Genomic DNA, 25,078 nt, shown 5'->3' on the forward strand with positions numbered 1-25,078 from the left:
ACCAGCTGAACAGTGTGTCCTTCCCAGAGGTCTGAATTTCAGTTCCACAGGACTCTTCCAGGAGGCGGCTGCTGCTTTTTTGTTTTGTTTTGTTTTTGTTTTTGTTTTAGAGCGAGAGAGACACAGGAAGGGAGAGAGATGAGAAACATCAACTTGTAGTTGCGTCACTTTAGTTGTTCATTGATTGCTTCTCATACGTGCCTTGACCAGGGGGTTCCAGCCAAGCCAGTGACTCCTTGCTCAAGCCAGTGACCTTGATTTTAAATCAGCAACCTTTGGGCTCAAACCAGCAACCTTGGGATCATGTCTGTGATCCCACATTCAAGCCAGTGACCTTGGCGTTTCGAACCTGGGTCCTCAGCGTCCCAGGTTGACACTCGGTCTACTGTACCACCACCTGGTCAGACTCCAGGCTTATAAGTATTAATAATTTCAGCCTCTTCTCTCCATTCCCCCAGGTCTTAGAGTTGGTAGCAGCTTCCTGCATTTGCTGCTGCTATAATACTTTAGTGCTCTCTTTGTTCCTTTTTAGCTCTATAGTTCAAATAACTTATGTTATTTTAGTCTTCTAACGGGACCCTGACTGATACAGCACCACCCAGGAAGTAATTTTGCCAAAATAATTCAATCTTCAATCTCATCAAGACCCTAGATATAAGTGCTCATTTACTGGTATTACAGGGGGTCAGAGGAACATGTAAAACAACATCATTGGGCCGTAACTGGCAAAACCCAAATCCTGGGAAACTGTAGAGGACAGCTAGCACTTTACAAAAATTTATAAGGAAAAAGTAATAAATAAGATATGGCAGAATCCTATAGAATGAAAGAAGTAGGAGTCATGTTAACAAATTGCAGGGTACAAATCTTGTTTGGATCCCACTTTAAACAGTTGCAAACACTGGATATTTTATAATATTAAAGAATTGTTCATTATGAAGGCATAATAATATCATTGTGGTTTTGTGCTTTTTTTTTTTTTTTAAATAAAGTCATTGCCTTAATAATGAAATCTGAGGCTTCAAAATAATGTGGTGGCAGTGGTGGGGGGTGTTGTGTGAGGGTCAGGATGAAACAAGATTGGCCATGATTTCATGGTTGTTGATTCTAGGTGATGGGTACATAGGGATTCATTGTATTGTTACTCAGCCTTTATATGTGAAGTTTTGTATAATAAAAACTATACTCATGAAAAAAAGAAAGCAAAATAGTGTGTATGGAAGGAACTTTTGGGCAATGGATATGTTTATTTTCTTGATTGTGGTGATGATATAGAAAAATATTTCTGATTTTTATCAGAAAGTGAATTTGAAATCTTAAAATACAATAAACATTGACTAGTAAAAAGAAACTCCTCTAGGGTTCCCCCCTCCAAAAAAAGGCATTCTTGTTTTTCTTATTCAGTAAAAATTCAAGTAGAAAATTTAGAAACCAAGTCTGCAGTTTTGCTAATGCTACCAATTTTTTTATTTCAACTTTAGGGTCTTGCCTATTTGCATACTAAAGGCAAAATGCATAGAGATATCAAAGTAAGTTTATTTACTATGTTTAAATTGATAATTTTATTGGAAGGAATTTTATGATGCTAATTAAATGATATTTGTATTTTTGTTTTAGGGTGCAAATATTTTATTGACAGATCATGGTGATGTAAAATTAGGTAAGTTGTTTCAAGTTTCTAACATTTTAATTTTTTTTTTTTTTTGTGAGAGAGAGAGAGGAAGAGGAAGTTACAGACGGGGATAGACAGGAAGGGAAAGAGATGGGAAGCATCAATTCTTCATTGTGGCACCTTAGTTGTTCATTGATTGCTTTATCGTATGTGCCTTGACTGGGAGGATACAGCAGAGCGAGTGACCCCTTGCTCATGCCAGCGACCTTGGGCTCAAGCCAGTGACCTTGGGCTTCAAGTCAGCGACCATGAGGTCATGTCTATGATCCCGTGCTCAAACCAGTGACCCCACGCTCAAGCTGGTGAGCCCACATTCAAGCTGGCGACCTCAGGGCTTTGAACCTGGGTTCCTCTCCATCCTAGGTTGACTATCTACTGCACTACCTCTTGGTCAGGCTAAATTTTAATAATTTTTTAATTTAACATTATGCAAGTTTAATACTCATATTAAGAACCACAATAATGTTCATCTTTTGACCCAGTAATTTTACTTCTGAAACTCATTTTAAAGAGATTAATCCTAAAGATTAAACAATCCATATTCACAGAAGTATTAATCATAACTCTGTGTATGATAGCAAAAGTGAGAACATAGTTTTAGCAATAGAAAAACTGTTAAGTTGTGATAAATTTACTTAAGGAATATATTCAGTCATCAAAATTAATAGTTAAGAAGAGTAAGAGTAAAATCCCTGGTCTGTTATGTGACAAAAATGAACTATATGTGTATTTAGTTTTTTATAACCATGTTAAGCAAAAACAATAACAAAGTTTATACACAGAAAAAAGAATTTTTTACCAGGCCAAAGTCCACTCACTTCCCTCTCACTGGGGCTCTCTCAAAACAAAAATAATAACTTTTTTAGAATAGCACTAAATACTAACCAGTTGTGTCAGAATGAAAGGAATTCAGGTGGGTATTTTATTTTTTACTCTTTTTTTTCAAATTAACTTTAATTTGCTTATAATAAAAATATTTTTATTAATTTTGTTCTTAATAAAGTACATTTCCATTCAAGTAAAGTGTCAGTAAATTATTTTCTCTTAATGAGTGTGATATAACTCAAGCAAGAAGGGATTTAGATATTCAATTTTATACATTTCCCTGCGTTACTATCTGAATTATTAATAATGTCATGCCTAGGGGTAAAACTTAGAAATGTTAATGCTTTTATTGAAAAGAACTAAATTTTCTGTTCTATTTTTTCCCCACCAGCTGACTTTGGTGTAGCTGCAAAAATAACAGCTACCATTGCAAAGAGAAAATCTTTCATAGGCACACCTTATTGGTAAGACATTATTATGTTTGAATTTTGTGCATTTTCATTTCTTTAGGAAATCTGAAGGCTTGCCTGCTTCTTCATACTATCATAGTTCTAATTTGGTCAGGGAACTTTGATATTCATTTTTATTGTCCAGCTTTCCCTGTGTTAAGGTACTAATAATTCCTCCAGTCTCTCTGGGATCTTGTATTGAAAGGACTCATGGGTATGAGATTTTCAAAAGAAAGAGATAATTACAATTCCTTGTCATCTTGTTACCTTTTCTTTTGGTATTGCTTCTGTTTTAATCTAGGGCTTTATTATTTGGTTGTTAAAACTCATGCATCCTAGCCTGACCAGTGGTGGCAGTGTATAGAGCAGGGGTCCCCAAACTTTTTACACAGGGGGTCAGTTCACTGTCCCTCAGACCATTGGAGGGCCAGACTATAAAAAAAACTATGAACAAATCCCTATGCACACTGCACATAACTTATTTTAAAGTAAAAAAAAGGGAACAAATACAATATTTAAAATAAAGAACAAGTAAATTTAAATCGACAAACTGACCAGTATTTCAATGGGAACTATGCTCCTCTCACTGACCACCAATGAAAGAGGTGCCCCTTCTGGAAGTGTGGCGGGGGGCCGGATAAATGGCCTCAGGGGGCCGCAGTTTTGGGAACCCTGGTATAGAGCATCAACCTGGGACACTGAGGTCCTAGGCTCAAAACCCTGAGGTCACTGGCTTGAGTATGGGCTCATCCAGCTTGAGCTCAGGGTTGCCAGCTTGAGCATGGGACTGTTGACATGATCCCATGGTCGCTGGCTTCAGCCCAAAGGTCACTGGCTTGAGCAAGGGGTCAATTTGCTTGGCTCCAGCCTCCTGGTCAAGACCCATATGAGAAGCAATCAGTGAACAACTAAAGTGTTGCAACTATGAGTTTATACTTCTCATCTCTCTCCTTTCCTCTGTCTGTCTGTCTATCTGGCTGGCTGGCTGTATAAAAAACAAACAAACCTTGTGCATTCTACCCTACTGTTAAGTCTTCACCAGCCACCTACTCCTAATGTATCCTACCAATCACTGACAAAATTATCTTTCTAAAACACTACTTTTATTAATGAAGACATAATTAAAATATAATAGAAAGCCTAGTAATAAATTTCAACATGTAAAATTATTTACTGAATATTATAAATTGTGCCATTTAAAGTTTGATGAAAAGTTGGATTTTTTATTATTTGGGTAATTTATTTGGAAATTTAAAGTAGCTACATATCTCATACTAGTATCAAAGTAAATTGTATATGGAAATAGTCAAATATAAAAGTAAAACCAAAAGAAATATTAGTGACTATCTGCTTTAAGATATGCTTTCTTGGCATGAAAGCATAAAATGTTAAAGAGAAAAATTAATAGATTTAACTATACAAAAATTTATATTATATGTCCACCAGCTTAAAAGGGAAAGATAAGTGCCCTGGCCGGTTGGCTCAGCGGTAGAGCGTCGGCCTAGCGTGCGGAGGACCCAGGTTCGATTCCCGGCCAGGGCACACAGGAGAAGCGCCCATTTGCTTCTCCACCCCTCCACCGCGCTTTCCCTCTCTGTCTCTCTCTTCCCCTCCCGCAGCCAAGGCTCCATTGGAGCAAAGATGGCCCGGGCGCTGGGGATGGCTCTGTGGCCTCTGCCCCAGGCGCTAGAGTGGCTCTGGTCGCAACATGGCGATGCCCAGGATGGGCAGAGCATCGCCCCGGGTGGGCAGAGCGTCGCCCCTGGTGGGCGTGCCGGGTGGATCCCGGTCGGGCGCATGCGGGAGTCTGTCTGACTGTCTCTCCCTGTTTCCAGCTTCAGGAAAAAAAAAAAAAAAAAAGGGAAAGATAAGTAACAAACCAGGAAGTAGTGACTAAAACATGACAAACTAGGTTTTAATAACTAATATGTAAGTTCTTAAGAAATCAATAAAAAGTGTTGTTTTAGAAGCAGTTATTGAAATAATCCATATAAGACATCATAAAATATGAAAAATGATTCCCCCAGTGATAACCAAAAGTGCAAATTAAATAAATGACATTCTTTTCTATCAAACTGGAAAATATTTGAAATTATGGGTAATACCTATCACTATCACTAAATATTTGACAATAAAAGTGGAAATTGGAGCCTGACCTCTGGTGGTTCAGTGGATAAAACATTGACCTGGAACGCTGAGGTTGCTGGTTCAAATCCCTGGGCTTGTCTGGTCAAGGCACATACAGGAAGAAGCAACTACTACAAGTTGATGCTTCTTGTCTTCTCTCTCTCTCTCCTCCTCTCTAAAAATTAATAAATAAATTAAAATAATAAAAAATAAAATAAAAAGGCCTGACCTGTGGTGGTGCAATGGATAAAGTGTCGACCTGGGAACGCTGAGGTCACCGGTTCAAAACCCTGGGCTTGCCGGGCCAAGGCACATATGAGAGTTGATGCTTTCTGCTCTTCTCTCTCTCTCTCTCTCTCTCTCTCTCTCTCTCTCTAAAACAAACAAACAAACAAAAAAGAAGTAAAAAGGATAGAAAGTGGAAATTGGTAGAACAGTTTTGAAAGATATTTCAAAATACTTTTCAAAAACCTTAAGTAATAATGTTCTAGTCTCAATTCTGCTTGTATTACTTTATCAGAGAGACAGATTTATATATTGAGCTTTATCACAATACTTTAATAATGAAAAGAGGGAATATATGCATATACAATAGGAATTAGTTAAGGAAATTATGTACAATCCTGTTTAAAAGATGGTATTAAAAATCGTGTTGTAAAAAATTGAATGGTTAGAGGATAGGCTCATGATATAATGTTAATCAAAAAGGATTAGCCCTGGCCGGTTGGCTCAGCGGTAGAGCGTCGGCCTAGCGTGCGGAGGACCCGGGTTCGATTCCCGGCCAGGGCACATAGGAGAAGCGCCCATTTGCTTCTCCACCCCTCCGCCGCGCCTTCCTCTCTGTCTCTCTCTTCCCCTCTCGCAGCCAAGGCTCCATTGGAGCAAAGATGGCCCGGGCGCTGGGGATGGCTCTGTGGCCTCTGCCCCAGGCGCTAGAGTGGCTCTGGTCACAACAGAGCAACGCCCCGGAGGGGCAGAGCATCACCCCCTGGTGGGCAGAGCATTGCCCCTGGAGGGCGTGCCGGGTGGATCCCGGTCGGATCCCGGTCGGGCGCATGTGGGAGTCTGTCTGACTGTCTCTCCCTGTTTCCAGCTTCAGAAAAATGCAAAAAAAAAAAAAAAAAAAAAAAAAAAACAAAACAAAACAAAAAAAAAGGATTAAAAGTAGTATAGGTAATAAAACACCAATTTATAAAAGATATATGTGTGTTTTAAATTTAAGAGTTAAAATATGTGAAACAGAGGTCCTCTTTGGGTAGGATAATCTTGAACTTGTTTTCTTCCATATTTCTTCATGTATTCCAAATTCTCTTTAGTCAGCACATATCACTTTTAACAACAGGAAAAAAAACCCCAATAGATATCATTTAAATAAAGGTAAAAGAAACCATCTGTGAGTTAGGTTACCTATAAAATTCCATTCATTACCTGCCTATTTCCTCCTCAGTCTCTTTTCTGTGACTGTCCTCCACTGTGAACGTGCTTCTCTAGTCAAAATTATCTGACTATCCCAAATCTTGGTCATTACCTCCCTAGAGTATGTGTCTTCTGTGTTTATCTTAAGTCCTGCTCTGTCTGAAGAGTGGCACACACTCTGCCTTACTTCACCTATGTCCAACTAATTGGTCACATCTCTGTTTTCCTTTGAGCCGGGAAGTGCAACAGTCCTGGTGAACGTGGTGATGCAGTTAGCCACTACTGATTCTAGTGGGCAGAAGAGATGAAACCTATATGCTTTCTCTGGGTTCCAGCTCAGCTTCTTCCTATATGAAATTTGCCTTCAATCACCTTGCTCCGTGGTGATCATTTTCTTCTCTTGGCTCCTCTACCCATTCTTATGTATGTAGTACTTGCAGATAGCATGTACACATACATGGCATTTTTAATATAGGTATTTTATATCCTTAACCACACTTAAGTGGAGAGACATTTTGTCATATAACTTTTTGTAACCTAAGTGCATGTAAAAGCAATTTCTACCTTGTGGCTATTCAATATAAATATAAATTAATTTAAAAATATTAAACATTTAAAAAAATAAAATTTCCCCTGAGCAATATTATCTGTGCTTTATAACTTTAGATGCCATCATTATACACCATTGATTCCCAAATAGATAACTCCAACTTAGCTACTCAGTTTAGCTCAATCTTGTATATATTCAGTAGTTGTTAAATAATAGCTCTACTTGGATATGCACAAGCATTTTATACTCACATCAGTCTCTTCAGTAAACCTCTTTTATTCTGTCCCCTCCGCCACTATCTTTGAAAAATTCTTTGTTTTTTTCCCATGTATTTTGAAATAATATCATCTAATACTGGTTTCATCTCCTCTCACACTATCCTTCATGTTGTCATGAGTTAAATTTAGATCAAGTTTACCCCTATAATCAATCTTTTACTTTCACAATAAAGTCTGCACGTTCTTATGTAATCAGTAGGTCATTCACTATCCATCTAACATCACCTCTGATGTTCATTTTCCAAATACTTTTATTGACCCTCTCAGACTGTCTGTGGTGAATGACCTTTTCTTTTTTTTCCACTTCCTGTTCATTACAGACTAATACTTTAGTAAAATAACTTAAAAATGAGATGCTGAAAAGTGATCATGTATTGGAGGAAAGTAAATGCTCTCAATATCTGTACTTATCCCAGACTCATGACAAGCCCTTTGTGCCTCGTGTATCAGTCTGAACAGTCTGTACATCACACATCGAGTAGCACTGTCCTAGCACTTCTGCAGATGTTCCATTCTCTCTCCCTGTCTCCCTTCATTGACACTTGTTTCCTCAGATTAAAATGTCCTGACTCACCAATCTTTTTAACTGCCTGCTAATTCATTCTTTAACCGCATCTCCTTTGGGAACTTTTCTCTGACCTCCACAGAGATTTAGGTGTTCTTTTTTATTCTCACATATTATATAATAAGATTCATAAAATGGAAACTAAAGACAGTGTGAGTTTTCTTCAGAGCACTAGTATTCAGAGGAGAAGACTCAGGATTTAAAAATAATGAATTTAGAGAGTGTGTGTATCTGTGTATGTATGAGGTCTTTATAAGTCTTTTCTAGTAAAGTTTCTTTCTTAGTAAATGCCTCTCAGCTGCTTTTCCTTTAAGAAGTCTTGTGAATATAACAAAAGTAGCAGATCTCATATCATCTAAAAAAAATAAAAATGATAAATTTGCTGATTTCTTCTAGGATGGCCCCAGAAGTTGCAGCAGTAGAAAAGAATGGGGGCTACAACCAACTCTGTGATATCTGGGCAGTAGGAATAACAGCAATTGAACTTGGAGAACTTCAGCCACCTATGTTTGATCTTCATCCAATGAGGTGTTCTCACTACTTACAATTATGCTGTTATTAATAGTAGATCCCCTGGGAGAGAGATACTGATAACTTGGGTATTCCAAGCTTATTTTCAAGTATGTGAAAATCATAAAGGTGTTATAAGGGACTTAGGGATAATCTCATCTAAAATCTGCTCTCATATTGCTATTTCTAAAACAATAGGGAGCAAATAATCTGTCTGAAGTCTTTTTTTAAATCTTTATGTTCATTCTGCCATCATTTGAACTTGTTTCTTTTTTGTCTTAAGTAGAATTATAAACAAATTATAGAATGTAAATGAGATTTTCTTCTAGTCTCATTTCATCATGGTTTTTTACTTTGTCTAGGGATAAAGAGGTAGCTATGCTTGGTATAATTATCATTTGCATTTTAGGGTAAATTGCCTCTCAGAAAAAAAATGTAAGAGCCTTTGAAAGGCTTTTTAATATTTTGAAGGAAAAGATAAATTGGGCTACAATTTAAACTTTTAAAGTAAATAGAATAAAGTTAAAAAGAAATGAACAGAATGGAGAACTTGTTTTACTAACATGATAGACATTCAGAGACTTTATAGGTAAAATATAGATTGTTTATGAGCAAGTACCAGATACTAAAGAAACATGGAAAACTATTGGACCTCACAAGTAATAAACAAGTTAAGAGGTACCTACATTTATCTGAGATGCCAATAATTTCAGACTTTTAGGATACTAACTTAGACATTATTGGTTATGGGATATCCAAATGTTTCTGTGACTTCACTACTTAGGAAATTTTACTCAGTAAATATTGTAATTTAAGAAATTTTTTACATGCTAAGAATTATCCATTTCAGGATAACATCCGGAAGAAATCTAAATATCCAATAGTTGGTGAACTGTTAAGCAGATTTAGCAATTAAGGGCAGCTATTACATTTATATAAACCAAAGAAATAGGAAAAATTGGTTATTAGTAAAAACAAAAAGCAGTATGTAATATTACCTAATACAGTGATATAGGAATTGGTTATTATGAAGATAAAGACTAAAAAGAAGAGCAGAAAATTTTAAATAATGTCTTAGGTTTATAGGAATATGGATCTTTATTTCTTTTTCAATTTTTTCTTCATATACGAATCATTTTATTTTTATTTTTTTTTCTGAAGCTGGAAACGGGGAGAGACAGTCAGACAGACTCCCGCATGCGCCCAACCGGGATCCACCTGGCACGCCCACCAGGGGGCGATGTTCTACCCCTCCGGAGCATCGCTCTGTTGCGACTAGAGCCACTCTAGCGCCTGGGGCAGAGGCCGAGGAGCCATCCCCAGCTCCCGGGCCATCTTTGCTCCAATGGAGCCTCGGCTGCGGGAGGGGAAGAGAGAGACAGAGAGGAAGGAGAGGAGGAGGGGTGGAGAAGCAGATGGGCGCTTCTCCTGTGTGCCCTGGCCGGGAATCAAACCCGGGACTTCTGCACGCCAGGCCAACGCTCTACCACTGAGCCAACCGGCCAGGGCTGAATCATTTTATTTTTAAAAGGAGAAAACATCGTTGATATTAAAAAAAAGGTTAAAGAGTTAGCTTAGAAACCTGGGAAGGGTTTTGTAGGAAATCGTGAAGTAAGGCATTTTAGGACTTCCTTCTTCAACTTTACCTATGAGTTGATGCTTGCTGTTTCTGCCCCACCCCCGCCTTTCTCTCTCTAAAAAATAAAAAATTTTAAAAATAATAAATTAAAAATAACTTTCTTCTTCAATCCTTCATTCTTTTACCCCTACAGTCCATAGAAAATAGGTCAAAGGTAGACTTATAGAGAAAGAAAGTCCTCCTGAAGGTTCACTTCTGTATCATATATAATGAGAGAAAATAGAAAATTATTGTCCAAAAGGAGAAACAGAGTAGGAAGTGAAACTGAATATTATTTGCTTATACACCCAAAATAATTATAGGCGCAGCTCTTCAGTTAAACAAATACCTTAATGTTAGGTGTGTGTTACAGAATGATATAGAAAGATAGACTGTACTTAAGATATAATACTAGTCATAAATGTAACAGTATGGAACAAAAGCCTTTTCTAATATTTGGTAGTTTTGCCATGTGAATAAGACTGTGTTTGAAATAGAAAGATCCTTTCTATATCCAGGGGAAATTTTAAATAGGCTTTCTAAAATTAAAAAAATTTAATTTCCATATTTCATACCATATTTCATACCATATTTCATTAGTGCCTACATATGTAGGAATCTTGTATAAATTAATTACAGAATATTCATTCTGATTATTAGATGTAGTAATAAAAGTATTTTGATATTGCTTTTAAACTGAAGTTTTTATTTCAGGGCCCTCTTCTTAATGTCAAAAAGTAATTTTCAACCCCCAAAACTAAAGGACAAAACAAAATGGTAAGTTAAATAATATATAGATTTATAGAATTTTACAGTTGAAAGGCACACAGGTTTAGTTCTCTTATTTTATAGATGATAAAACTGAAGCCCAGAGGCATTAAACAACAGTTTACCTGAAGTTACACATCTAATTAACTTGCAGAGCTATGACGAGGACCTAGGTTTTTCTGGTCAGTGTTTCTTTATAATGCATTGCTCTCTTAACATACTCTTATATTCTGGCAGCTTCAATAAAAGGTGTGGTGAGGAAAGGATTTGATACACATAAATACATTAAGATTTTGAAGATTCATATTTTTACCCTGTACTTTCATTAATTACATATTGACTTTTATGGGAGATGATACGAAAAGGTTTCCCAGATACCATACACATAAAATTTATCTTTAAAGACTTTTCTCTACTTTACTTCCTTAATATTAAAAAAGGTTAGTTTTCACTCTAATCTCTTATTTCTCATACAAAATTTTAAAGCACTTTGAATATTCTTATGAATCATAAGGACATTGTCATTTGGATGATAAAAATTGTGAATTGTTTTTCTTTAATGTCTGCCCATACAGTTAATAAAATAAACAATATAAATAAGCTTCCAAGTTCTTAAATTTATGAATTTTTTCATCTAGATTACATGGATATCTTTGAGGGTCCATAGACCTCCCCAGAATTCTGTACATATGTATATTCATTTTTCTACTGAGACAGTTCATATTTTATTTTAGATTCTAAGAGTCCTGTCCCCAACAGGTTCTAAACTCCTGTTTTTATTTTAATTTTTTTAAATTAAGTGAGAGACGTGGAGGCAAGAAGGCAGAGAGACAGACTTTCACACGTGCCCTGACCAGGATCCATCTAGCAAGCCTCCTACAGGGCGATGCTCTGTCCATCTGGGACCGCTGCTCTGTTGCTTGGCAACCAAGCTATTTCAGTACCTGAGGTGTGGCCATGGAGCCGTCCTCAGTGCCTGGGGCCAACTTATGAATCATTCGAGCCATGGCTGCAGGAGGGAATGGGAGAGAGAGAGAAAGGGGACAGGGTGGAGAAGCTTATGGTTGCTTTTCCTGTGTGCCCTGACCCGGAATTGAACCTGGGACTTCTATACACCAGGCCAACACTCTACTGCTAAGCCAACTGGCCAGGGCCTGTTTTATTTTTTATTAGCTTATCTGTCCATAGCATTACTTAGGAGCCAGGTCATTCTGGGGATGATGCCAGGAGTGAAAGGCAAATCACACTGTGGAAATAAAGGAGTTTATATTTTCCTAGCTGTATTCTTTTACATTGATAGGGTTTTTTTCCCTATTCCTTGTTACACCAATTTCTTAAGCAACTGAAACTGGAGGACTTTATGGCAGAAATGATTGAATATTTATTCAGGAATGAATGGATTAGCTATAACTGCGGAATCCCCTGTCAGATTCCAGAGCAGTCATTATGACTGGAGTACCTTTTCCAGTCTCAGGTACTATACGACTGTATGTTCTCTGCTCCACAAGTCACGGAATGTAATGAATGCAGTGATATGATTTCTCTGAAGAGAACTGCTGTGTGTTTGCAGTAACTGGTAATGATTAAGGTTATTCTTGTTGGTTCTTGCCCAGTCCCTCCTTCAGTGGAATTTTGGCTATGGGTGCAGATATCCTTCTTTACTATTAATCCAAGCATGATGCCTTTAATTTATGTCTTTTTCTTTTCCCCATTTCATCAATGCAAGTGGCAGGAAAATTCTTCTGGTTGCTAAAATCACTTTTTTCCTTTCCCTCATTTCTAAGAAATTTATAACCTTTTATAGGCTTTAAATTATCTTTTACATTATCCACCCTATCTCCCAGCTAGTCAACAACTCTTTTGGTATAGCAGAACATTTACTCACTATATAAACTAGGCAATGAGAAAGGGTCATTTTTATTCCTCAGTTTAATTCCTGAAATACAAGATTATAAAGCCTGTAAAAGATAAAGCTGTGCATTTCTACTTTTTAGTGTATTTTTTTAGAGTTCATATATTATTATTCTATAATTAATTGCATTTTACTTAAGAGATGAAACTGATGTATGTTTTCAATGAATGTACTGTGCTCTGGATGCAGTTCTTCAGCTTACATAGAGCTAAGAGGCAAGAAAAAATTATGTATTTCAGACTTTATAACTACTTGTAAGTTAACTTTATTTAGTAACACCATAAAACTAATATTAGTGAAATATTTTTATACATGTTTCTTTTTATTTGAAGGTCATCAACATTCCATAATTTTGTCAAAATAGCACTAACCAAAAACCCCAAAAAAAGACCAACTGCTGAAAGACTTCTGACTGTAAGTCATTGAAATTACAGGAGAATTTTCTGTAGTCAGCTTTAATTAGGCATATCAGTAAAACAAAAGTATTTAGATTTTCTAATATAAAAATGTTAGTGATATCTCTTACAGCAGGGGTCAGCAAACTTTATCTATAAAGAGCCAAATAGTAAATATTTTAGGCTTTGTGGGCCATATGGTCTCTGTCAAAACTACTCACTCTTGCCCTGTAACACAAAAAGCAGCCAGGGACAGAACATACAAATAGGTATTTCTCTAATACCCAATAAAACTTTATTTACAAAAAGAGGCAGTACAACAGATTTTACTCATGGGCTTCATGTATTTTGCCAACTGCTGCCTTAGAGAAAACTGTTAAAAATGTTTCTGTCATCTAAAATTAATTGCTCTTCTTGGCTTCTTAAATGTAAAAATTCCATTGTATCTTTGTACATTAACATAATTTTATCAGTATAATGACATGAGTAATAAATGTCATTGTTATAGCCAAGGTTTTAATTTTACAACCTAATATATATTTGTTTCTTTTTTCTTCTTTTCCTAATGAGGAGGGGAGATAAGACTCCCAAATGCACCCCGACCAGGATCCACCTGGCTACCCCATCTGGGGCCATGCTCACAACTGAGCTATTGTATTTTTAGCACTTGAGGTGGAGGCTCCATGGAGCCATCCTCAGTGCCTGGGGCCAAGGTTCTCAAACCAATTTAGCCATGGCTGCAGTAGAGGAAGAGAGAGAGAGAGTAGGGGGAGGGGAAAGAGGAGGGGAGCAGATGGTCGCTTCTTCTGTGTGCCCTGACTGGGAATCAAACTTGGGACATCTACATGCCAGGTCTATGCTCTACCACTGAGCCAATGGGCCAGGGCCCTCTAATTTCTTTGTATTAGCAGTCTCCCATATACTTGTCTCTGTATATTTACTGAATGGAAAAGTACAAATAACATTTTTATAAGCCATAGATGTGAAAACATACTCATGAAGTTGTTTTGTTTTGTTTTTACTTAGCATACTTTTGTAGGGCAGCCAGGTCTCTCTAGGGCCCTAGCAGTTGAACTTCTGGACAAAGTGAACAATCCAGACAACCATGCACATTACATTGAAGGAGATGATGATGACTTTGAGGTAAGGAGTATTTGCAATCTAATATTTGAAAATACATGTTTAATATGGTCTTAGAGTTTGTTTACTAATTCATTATTTTAAGTTAGTTAAAACAGATTTAGAAAGATTAATTAGCAATGGAAACTACACTTATCCTGATATAATTACCAATTGATACTTAAAAAAAATAAGTGGTATAATCTATATAATGTAATCATTTCTTGATCCTAGTTCTTTTCAGATTTTTGTAGTTTCTTTATTATAACGATTAACAGAATATAAATAATTTTTAAAATTTAAGTTGAGATTCCCATAGAAAGTTTATCCTTTCTAATACTTGTTTAAAACTATTATTTCTTACATAATTACATGTAGCTGTTTATACTTAATGCTTACCTTTTCAGAAAATATTGTCAAATGATTTTGAGTATATCATATTGAACAATATAACTTACAAATCAGGAATGAGGAACTTCCTGCCCATTGGCAGGTACCTGTTTATGCCTAAATATAACAGCTATATTTTGTCACCAGTGTTTCTTCTCTTTTATGATTTCTTTTTATTTTTATGTTTCTCAGAATCTGTCTCTCCATTTCTCTTTATGCCTGTATTTCTTTTTATATCTCTATCTTCATTTTTGCAAAACTATAGTACTAAACTTTATATGTTGTTATTTCTTGAAGGAAATTTTTCTAATTTATGTTCTTTTTAAAAATTTTTTATTGAATTTATTGGGGTGACATTGGTTAAAAATTTTACAGGTTTCAGGTGCACAATTCTACAATGTACATATCTTCTGTATATTGCATTGTATGTTCCCCACCCCAAGTCAAGTCTTTCTCCATCACCATCTATTCCTCCTCTACTTTCCCCGACCACCTCACCCCAATCCCCTTTCCCTCCTGCAATCCCCATACTGTTGTCTCTGTTTTTTTTTTCTTTGTTTAATCTACTTCATGTTCTTAAGTTTTAATTATACCATATAAGTATCATAACTACCCACTCTCCTAGGGCAGTCATTGTGTGCCAAGTATTAGGCCAAATTCCCTGTTAATTCATCTAATACTCAGAACAATCCTTTGCAATAGGTATTATTACTTTCCCCATTTTACAAATGAGAAAATAAAGAATAGAAGAAATTTGCCCAAGATTATATGCCTAGTAAGTAGTGGAACCAGGGTTTGGCTCCAGGCAAACTAATTCTAGAGCCCACTCTCTTAGTTAATATACCATCATTTCCATGTTTATATTTAATAGAAAAAGTCTTTAAAGTCTTTGAAAATGAGTCATTGCTTAGCATATAGCATAGTCATATCAGAGGCACCTTTAAAATTTTTAATCCCTTAAAAATTCAAAGATTATTACAATTATTTTACCTTAAATGTAGAATTGGCTATTACTTGATTCCACAGTTAGTCTTTCACTGGTTGTGTACATAACAAAACTCTTTTATTCCTCTATCCTATTTTGCTCAACTTCCCACAGCCACTCTACCTTCTGAGTTCTCTATTTTTTTTAGTGGTACCACCATACTTTCCAGTCCTTGAAATATAAAACCTTGTGCTAGATAGTTGGGGCCATGGTGTATGACCTTTGACACTATCCCTGCCTTCAAAGAACTTATGTAATCACAAAGGAGATTCCGAAATACAAATAAATAATTTACAAGTTTGATAAACTTACGGACTGGGAAATATAGGTGCTATGGAGTCATATTACAGTAACAAGAAAGGATTCACTGTAGAAGTGATATGTATGCTGACTATCTGAAGGAGAAATTGGAATTAGAGGAAAAGATAGAGAAAAATGTTTTGAGCAGGGGGAATAATAGTATATTTGAAAACCTGGTGATAAGAGAGAAGGCATTGTATTTGAGGAACTAAAGATAAGTTAGTCTTGTTAGAGCAGAAAAAAAGGAAGGAAATGGTGAGAGATGAAGTTACAGAGCTAGACACTAGCCATTTTAAACCATGTTGAAAATTTTGGGGCCCTCGCTGATGGTTCAGTGGCTAGAGCGTCAGCCCAGCATATGGACGTCCCAGGTTCAATTCCTGGTCAGGGCACACAGGAGAAGCGGCCATCTGCTTTTTCTCCTCACCCTCTCCCTCATCTTTCCCTCTTCCTCTCCCACAGCCAATGGTTCAGTTGGTTCAAATGTTGCCCCAGGTGCTGAGGATAGCTCCTTTGGAGTGCATCAGCCTCAGGCACTAAACGTGGCTTGTTACTGGAGCATCAGCCCCAGATGCGGATGTCAGGGTTCATGTGGCATTCTGTTTCACTATCTCCCTTCCTCTCACCTAAAAAACAAATAAGTAGATAAATAAAAATTAAAAAGCTTAATGGGAATAAATAAGAGAGTGGGTAGTTTGGAGTATAATGTGAATTTGCATATCAAAGCTGATGACAGGGTCCAGCTGTGATCTTAGGAGTAGAGAGTGCATTGAAGTACAGAAGAATGTCCTTAGAGATGAGGTCAAAAAACTTATGTTGAGAACAATGGCCTTTTGAAGTCACTCTGTATGATGATGGATCTTGAAGTAGAGAAAATATGAGCCACTGTCTGAGTCATCAGTGAGTGAGAGTCATCAGAAATTTGCTAGATAGGGTTTGAGCTGAAGGCAGTTTCAAAAGGATCAGGAACTTTTACAGAAGGGTGAATGCATTGATTTACTACAATATTCTTAGTCTCCCTGCACCTAGTATTTCTCCCGCTCCATGCCCCCTTACACACTTATCAGATGACTCTTTTTTTTTTTTTAAAGATTTTACTTATTGAGTTTTAGAGAGATGAAAGAGACCAAGGCTGGCAGGTGTGGTAGTGGGAAGCATTAACTCGCAGTTGCACAGTTGCTTCTCAGATGCGCCTTGACCAGGCAAGCCTGGGGTTTCTAACCTGCGGCCTCAGCATTCCAGGTCATCACCTTACCTGTTGTGCCACCACAGGTCAAGCTCAGATTACTCTTAAAGATAATTCTGGTTATGTGCTACTTCATCTCCATAAAATCTCCAAAAAATACATTTGCCAAGAAAATAAAATTAAGAGCCCTACCCTGACAGAGCCTTTCATAATCCTGCTCATCCTCACATAATCTTCATTATAGCCAAATAGTAACCAGCTCTGACTCCTCGTAACACTCCACAGTTGACTTCTTGCCTCACTTTGTTCATATCCATTCTACTGCCTAGAACGCATTTCCCACACTGCTGCACATGCAGTGGCTACTTGTCCTTAAAGGCCCCAGATCAGATTTCAGAACTTCTATACTCCATCATTTTCTAATCTTACAAATATTTTGTGTCTTATCTTCCTAGACCAGTGGTTGGCAAACTCATTAGTCAGCAGAGCCAAATATCAACAGCACAACGATTGAAATTTCTTTTGAGGGCCAAATTTTTTAAACTTAAACTATATAGGTAGGTACATTATTATTAACTTAATTAGGGTACTCCGAAGCTGGCCTTTGCTAAAAACGTGGTATTTTGTGAAAGAGCCACACTCAAGGGGCCAAAGAGCCGCATGTGGCTCGCGAGCCACGGTTTGCTAACCACTGACCTAGACTATGAGCTCTTTGAAGATCTGTCTTTCATTGAATCATTTCAATATTTTAAACAGTATAGGCATGGAATAAGTGAATAAACTTTTAGAGTACCTTAGTGTTTGGTTTTTTGGGGGTTTTGGGGGGTCCTCTAATTTATTAGGTATTTATGTTTGTCAGTAAGTGAACATTTAATTGAAAAAAAAGTTTGGTCTTTATCATTGAAATTTTTATAAAAAAGGTTTAAGAATTACAAATTGGTAGTCACAGATAGTCCCAGGGATGTAAAGTACAGCATAGGGAATAATAGTCAATAGTATTATAACTATGTATGGTGACAGGTGAGTACTTGAAATATCAGGGGAACCACTTTGCAAAGTTTGTATGATTGTCTAACCACTATGCAGTACACCTGAAACTAATACAAAATAATATTAAGTATAAACTAATTGAAAAATAAATTTTAAAAAATTTTAACTGTATAAATTATGTTTATATCCACAGCCCCATGCAATCATTCGTCATACCATTAGATCTACAAACAGGAATGCTAGAGCTGAACGGACAGCTTCAGAAATAAATTGTATGTGGATTACATTTTCAGTTTGTGGTTTTGGAGGGGCTGAGTTGGATGTTCTTGTAGTGTTTTGGAATAATAAAATCTCAAACTAACTGAGACTACATAGTACTTTAACTGTCAGAATATCTAAAATAGAAGTTGTTTTTCTGGTTTACAATGGAATTCCCTTGTTTTACAATTAAATAGTTTGTATTTTCTAATTATAAAGGTAATGTTTGCCCATTTTAGAAAATTTACACCCTGTTCCATTGGCTCAGCAGTAGAGCATAGGCCAGGCATGTGGAAGTCCCAGGTTCTATTCCTGGACAGGGCACACAAGAGAAGTAACCATTTACTTCTCCAACCCTTCCCCTCCCCCTTCTTTCTCTCTCTTTCCCTCCTGAAGTATAGCTAGAATGGTTGAGCAAGTTGGCCCTGGGTGCTAAGGATGGCTTATGACCTTGCCTCAGACACTAAAATAGCTGGGTTGCTGAGCAACGGAGCAGCAGCTTCAGATGGGCAGAGCATAGCCCGGTAGGGGGCTTGCCAGGTGAATCCTGGTTGAAGCGCATGCAGTAGTCTCTCTCTCTGCCTCCCCCCCCCCGCCTTTCAAAAAAAAAATTGCAAGAGGAAAAACTAGAAAATCAATCTTGTCTTTAATTACATCACCAGTGCTGACCCACAGATAATATTTTAATGAATTTTCTTAATGCTTTTTCATGTATATTTTTACATGGCTCAATTTCTAATATATATAAACTTTTACTTGTCATATTCAGAAGTATTTTCCACATATTAGCCTAGACCAGGGGTCCCCAAACTACGGCCCATAGGCCACATGTGGCCCCCTGAGGCCATTTATCCGGCCCCGCCGCACTTCCGGAAGGGGCACCACCATCTCATTAGCCAAAAGCAGGCCCATAGTTCCCATTGAAATACTGGTCAGTCTGTTGATTTAAATTTACTTGTTCTTTATTTTAAATATTGTATTTGTTCCCGTTTTGTTTTTTTACTTTAAAATAAGATATGTGCAGTGTGCATAGGGATTTTTTCATAGTTTTTTTTATAGTCTAGCCCTCCAACAGTCTGAGGGACAGTGAACTGGCTCCCTGTGTAAAAAGTTTGGGGACCCCTGGCCTAGACTTTATAACCATTATGTTTGATGGTTGCTATTTTATTGAGTTGGTATGTTACAGTCGAATAGTTCCCTATTGTTGGACATTTGGGTTGGTTTTAGTTTTTAGTCTTTTCTAAAATACGTATTTAAAAAAGGAGAAGTTTTGTATCAATATTTGTAATTTTAACCATAGTAATTTAGAAGAATAGATTTGCAAAGAAGTTTTATGTATGGGTATATTGACTTAATATGTGTTGCAGAAGAGATTTAAAATGGTTTACAGTAAAATAATATATAAATAAAAATTACAAACCATAATGTAGGAAGATAACTAAATATTTAGACTAATTAGATTTGTTAAAAATGAACCATTTGGCCTGACCAGGCGGTGGCGCAGTGGATAGTGCATCAGACTGAGATGCGGAGGACCCAGATTTGAGACCCCGAGGTCGCCAGCTTGAGCACGGGCTCATCGGGTTTGAGCATGGCTCACCAGCTTGAGCCCAAGGTCACTGGCTCGAGCAAGGGGTCACTCGGTCTGCAGTAGTGTCCCCCATCAAGGCACATGTGAGAAAGCAATCAATGAACAACTAAGGAGCCGCAACAAAGAATTGATGTTTCTCATCTCTCTCCCTTCCTGTCTGTCCCTATCTGTCCCTCTCTCTGTGCCACAAAAAAAAAAAAAAAAAAAGAACATTTTGTTGACCTCTTGAGTTTTAAATATTGTATTTTTCAGATCTAAATTTTTATTGATATATACAGTAATCAGTATATGTATATATAATAGACATACATTTCGATTTTTCTTCTGAAAATTTCCATTTGCTCACTTACTGTGTCCATCTTTTCAATTTTTAAAAAATTTTTTATTTAGATGATTAACAAGGTGACATTGGTCAACTAGAGTACATAGATTTTGTCATAAAGTTGTAGCTTAAATTAGTCTCAAAACAGAGTCTGCAGCCTAGAAAATTTCCACATCATTGGACAGTTGATTATGTTCTTTTCAATTCTTGAACATATTTGTAATGGCTTATGGCTGTTTTAAAGCCCTTGTGTACTTGATTTCAACATCCGTGTCATCTCTGGATCTGTTTTTATTTTTCAACTGGTTATAGTTTGTTTTCTTCTCTAGTTGTTTTTTATTGTATCTTGGATGTTGTGATACAACATTGAGTGTCTGGATTTCATCCTCCTTACTTTATTTTGGTTTTGTTGTTGTTGTCGTTTTTATTTTAAAGGGTAAAGAGTTAATTAACTGGTAGTTCAACTAGATCTTTTCAAGGCTTGTGCCTGGTTTTACTAGAGTAATTTAACAAGGTCTTTCCTTTGGGTAGAAACTCAGAAATCTTTCCTAGTACTTTTTGAGCACCAGGATCTACATTTAGCTCAGTGTATTCTGTTGGCTCTTTACTGACATACCTTGGATAATCTTGCTTTGCTTGTGGGCTAAGTCTTAAGAGACCTCTTGGCACATTTCTAGAGCTCCTTCTTTATGCAGCTTTCTTATTTCTAGTACTCTGCCCTTCACATTTCCATTGCCTAAGCACCCCAAACTTCAGTCTTTGTTTCCTGCACCCAGTGAAACTGTTCTTCTCTTTTTGAGTTCCACTGTCTTGTGCCCTAGTTTGAAAAGTGCCTTTAGGTAGAAAACCAGGATGAATGTGGATCTTACTACCATGTACAGATAGTTCCCTTTTCTTAAACCTTGTAGTGTCTTATCCAGTGCTTCAAAATACACTGCTCACAAAAATTAGGGAATATTTCAAGATGAATATGAAGCATTAAAAAAATTAGGGAATATTTCAAGATGAATATAAAGCATTAAAAAAATAAAAAGAAGCATTTGATATATCACTTGCTATTCAATCATGAGAATTGAGTTTGCATCTCATTTGCATAATTGAACAGCTTTTTTTTTTTTAATTATAATTTTGTTTTTTTAATGGGGCAACATCAGTAAATCAGGTTACATATATTCAAAGATCAACAAGTCCAGGTTATCTTGTCTTTCAATTATGTTGCATACCGTTCACCCAAAGTCAGATTGTCCTCTGTCACCTTCTATCTAGTTTTCTTTGTGCCCCTCCCCCTTTCCCTCTCCCTTTCCCCCCTCCCCCCGTAACCACCACACTCTTATCAATGTCTCTTAGTTTCACTTTTATGTCCCACCTATGTATGGAATAATGCAGTTCCTGGTTTTTTCTGATTTACTTATTTCACTTCGTATAATGTTATCAAGATCCCACCATTTTGCTGTAAATGTTCCGATGTCATCATTTCTTATGGCTGAGTAGTATTCCATAGTGTATATGTGCCACATCTTCTTTATCCAGTCGTCTGTTGACGGGCTTTTTGGTTGTTTCCATGTCCTGGCCACTGTGAACAATGCTGCAATGAACATGGGGCTGCATGTGTCTTTACGTATCAATGTTTCTGAGTTTTGGGGGTATATACCCAGTAGAGGGATTGTTGGGTCATAAGGTAGTTCTATTTTCAATTTTTTGAGGAACCACCATACTTTCTTCCATAATGGTTGTACTACTTTACATTCCCACCAACAGTGGATGAGGGTTCCTTTTTCTCCACAGCCTCTCCAACATTTGCTATTACCTGTCTTGTTGATAATAGCTAATCTAACAAGTGTGAGGTGGTATCTCATTGCAGTTTTGATTTGCATTTCTCTAATAGCTAAAGAAGATGAGCATCTTTTCATATATCTGTTGGCCATTTGTACTTCCTCCTGGGAGAAGTGTCTGTTCATGTCCTCTTCCCATTTTTTTATTGGATTGTTTGTTTGTTTGTTGTTGAGTTTTATGAGTTCTTTGTATATTTTGGATATTAGGCCCTTATCTGAGCTGTTGTTTGAAAATATCATTTCCCATTTAGTTGGCTTTTTTGAACAGCTTTCTTTGACTTGTCGTTTGCTTTTCTGATATAGTTGCTTTGTATACTTTGCATGCACACACACAGACATATTTGTGTTATGTAGATGTAGTTGTTTATAGCAGAAGGCTAAGTCCAATTCCTGTTGCTTCATTATGGCTAGAAACTGCATTATCTTTTGGAGATAAATGAGGAAATATAATAGAAAGCCTCCCACCTTTATAGGGGCATCCAATGATCCTGGTACTGCCAGGATTTTCTTTAAAACACAACAAAACAAAACAATTTGGAATCCATTCCAAAACAGTGATGTTCTTATAGCATTCTGTGCCATAAATCATAGCTGTAGTAACTTTAGGCTATTCCGAAAAAATTTGATTTTTTTTTTAAGGAGTAGTTATATTACATGTTAAAATAAAACATCTTAATTGTTTGCTATTATAAATGATCTCTTATTTTCAATCACTGAAACTGGTATTGGGATACAGTTGATATTTTACTATATCTTGAATACAAATTTATGAAATTTATTTTCTTTAGGAACTTTTTTGTCTTGAAATTTGTTATAGATATAATTTTTAAAAATATTTTTTCCCATATTTGTACCTTTTATAGTTCAACTCTAGATCTGCTTGCCAGTATTTATAGTTGTGACACACACAAAACATCTTTAGCTCATCTCCATCTCAAATGAGTGAAGTGTTCTTTGTGAATTATAGTAGTGGTTCTTAAATTAAGATGTTTTTTAATTATGTTAATAAGCCATTAATGACAAGGGCTTTTTATTTTAGGTTATTTTTGAAAAGTAGATCCTATACTTAATGGAATGTCTTTCAGTATTTTATTACAAATTTTATGACTTAATGTTTTTGTTTAATCTAATGAATTATGTACGTAGTTTTTATTACTTTACAAATCTTGTTTTATAGGTTATAAAGGACAACTGGATCCGTTTTGAAAGTATTTTTAAAATGTATTTTCTTTTGCCAAGATTTTATTTAGGAATCTTACATCTCTATGATGAAAATGTATTTTCATTTAAATTTTTTTTAGTCTTTTGGTCACCTTAGATTTTAGAATTTGAAAATTTTGTATATAGCTTTGGCCAGCTGGTTCAGTGGCTAGGGTGTTGGCCTGGTGTATGGACGTCCCAGGTTTGATTCCCAGTCAGGGCACACAGGAGAAGTGACCATCTACTTCTTTCCCTTTCCCTCTCCCCCTTCTCTACCTCTCTCCTTCTCTCAGTCAGTGGCTCTGTTGGTTCCAGCATCAGCCCCAGGTGCAGAGGATAGCTCAGTTTGTCCAAGTGTTGGCCTCAGGTGCTGAGGATAGCTCGGTTGATTTGAGTATCGGCCCCAGACAGGGATTGCTGGGGAGATCCCAGTTGGTGCACATGGAGCAGTCTGTCTGTCTTGCTTCTCTTCATCTCTCACTTGAAAAAAATTTTGTATACTTTCTGAGTAGATATAATAAGCCATCCTTTTCTCTGTTTTAGAATATTTCATATCCAGGAAGTATTCTTTGAGTATTTAAAATAATTCCAAAATTAGTCTGACTAGGAACTTTTTTGTTATTATCCAGTTCCTCAAAATAGTTGCTTCATATACTTTGCGTGCACACACACAGACATATCTGTGTTGTATATATGTAGTTGTTTATAGCAGACGGCCAAATAAAATACACATTTAGAAAAATATAATATTAGATTCCTGAATACCATTGTAACATATTATTTGACAATATCATTTGTTCTTTTTAGATAATTATAAGTAATTGGGAGGAGGTGTTTATCTCTGCCATAAAGTTGTAGCTTAAATTAGTCTCAAAACAGAGTCTGCAGCCTAGAAAAAAATCCTTAAAGTGTTTTTAAATCTTTTAAATTTTATAAACTCGTCTACTTTTAGTTTTTAAAAATCTCTTATACATAAAATGTGCTATTAATTTTCTGACTCAAACCCAGAATTAATTAGAGTTGTTAGGAAGATATTAAATTGTTACTTTCTTTTGGTAAGAATAAAGTAAGGGACATTCTTATATTTAAAAAAGGAGGGGATTTTGTCTTTTCATCTTTCTTCTTTCTTCTATCCCCCACCCCAATACACATGACTCTCATTACGTTTCTGAGGTTAACCCTAACCCTGTAAGATAGAGTTTGTGACTGTTATATATTTTGCAGCTGACTATCTGTTATATATTTTGCAGTTGACAAATTACAATTTGAACCTCCTCTGAGAAAAGAAACAGAAGCACGGGATGAAATGGTAGGAATTATAACTTTAAAGTGTTTTACACATTAAAATTTGAGAAAACTTATAGTTAGGTGTACTTTAGCTAAGGAACAAAGCAATATTATACTCTTTCAAGCATTAATTTTAATAATATATTTCACACATTAAAATTTGAAAACACCTACAGTTAGTTGTATTTTTTCCTAGGATAAAATGTGTAAATACCATTTTAACCATTTATTTTGACCCTTCTGAGATTTTGAAGAATTTACGTGGATGAAGTTATTAAGTACTGTATAGGGAATCTGATGCTTAACTTTTAGCTCCATTGATTCTTTTAGGTTTGTAGTATATTGTTGCATTGCATTACTGTTTTTAATAGTTATTTGTTAATACAGGTTTTTTTTGTGACCATTGCTTTTATTCTGGGGTTACTATTTAGTCAATCCATTCCTTATCTGAAAGGAAAGAAGTAGTAGATAGAGAAAGATATTATTAGAGTCAGCCTAGACATTATCTTAACCTGCTTTATATTAGTATTAGT

At 36.3% G+C, this 25,078-nt stretch overlaps 1 protein-coding gene across 2 annotated transcripts in view; it reads left to right on the forward strand.

Moving 5' to 3' along the window:
• MAP4K5 (mitogen-activated protein kinase kinase kinase kinase 5) overlaps window positions 1–25,078 on the forward strand; it is a 135,620-nt gene that overhangs the window by 69,909 nt on the left and 40,633 nt on the right. For both annotated transcript variants that reach the window (XM_066272094.1, XM_066272093.1), the window contains exons 7-15: window positions 1,482–1,529; window positions 1,618–1,660; window positions 2,889–2,961; window positions 8,279–8,410; window positions 10,725–10,787; window positions 13,023–13,104; window positions 14,112–14,228; window positions 18,249–18,327; window positions 24,509–24,567. In XM_066272094.1, the coding sequence (XP_066128191.1) occupies window positions 1,482–1,529; window positions 1,618–1,660; window positions 2,889–2,961; window positions 8,279–8,410; window positions 10,725–10,787; window positions 13,023–13,104; window positions 14,112–14,228; window positions 18,249–18,327; window positions 24,509–24,567 (696 nt within the window). The remainder of the gene's footprint in view (window positions 1–1,481; window positions 1,530–1,617; window positions 1,661–2,888; window positions 2,962–8,278; window positions 8,411–10,724; window positions 10,788–13,022; window positions 13,105–14,111; window positions 14,229–18,248; window positions 18,328–24,508; window positions 24,568–25,078) is intronic.

Source organism: Saccopteryx bilineata, chromosome 4, assembly GCF_036850765.1.
Source record: "Saccopteryx bilineata isolate mSacBil1 chromosome 4, mSacBil1_pri_phased_curated, whole genome shotgun sequence".
Lineage (NCBI taxonomy): Eukaryota > Metazoa > Chordata > Mammalia > Chiroptera > Emballonuridae > Saccopteryx > Saccopteryx bilineata.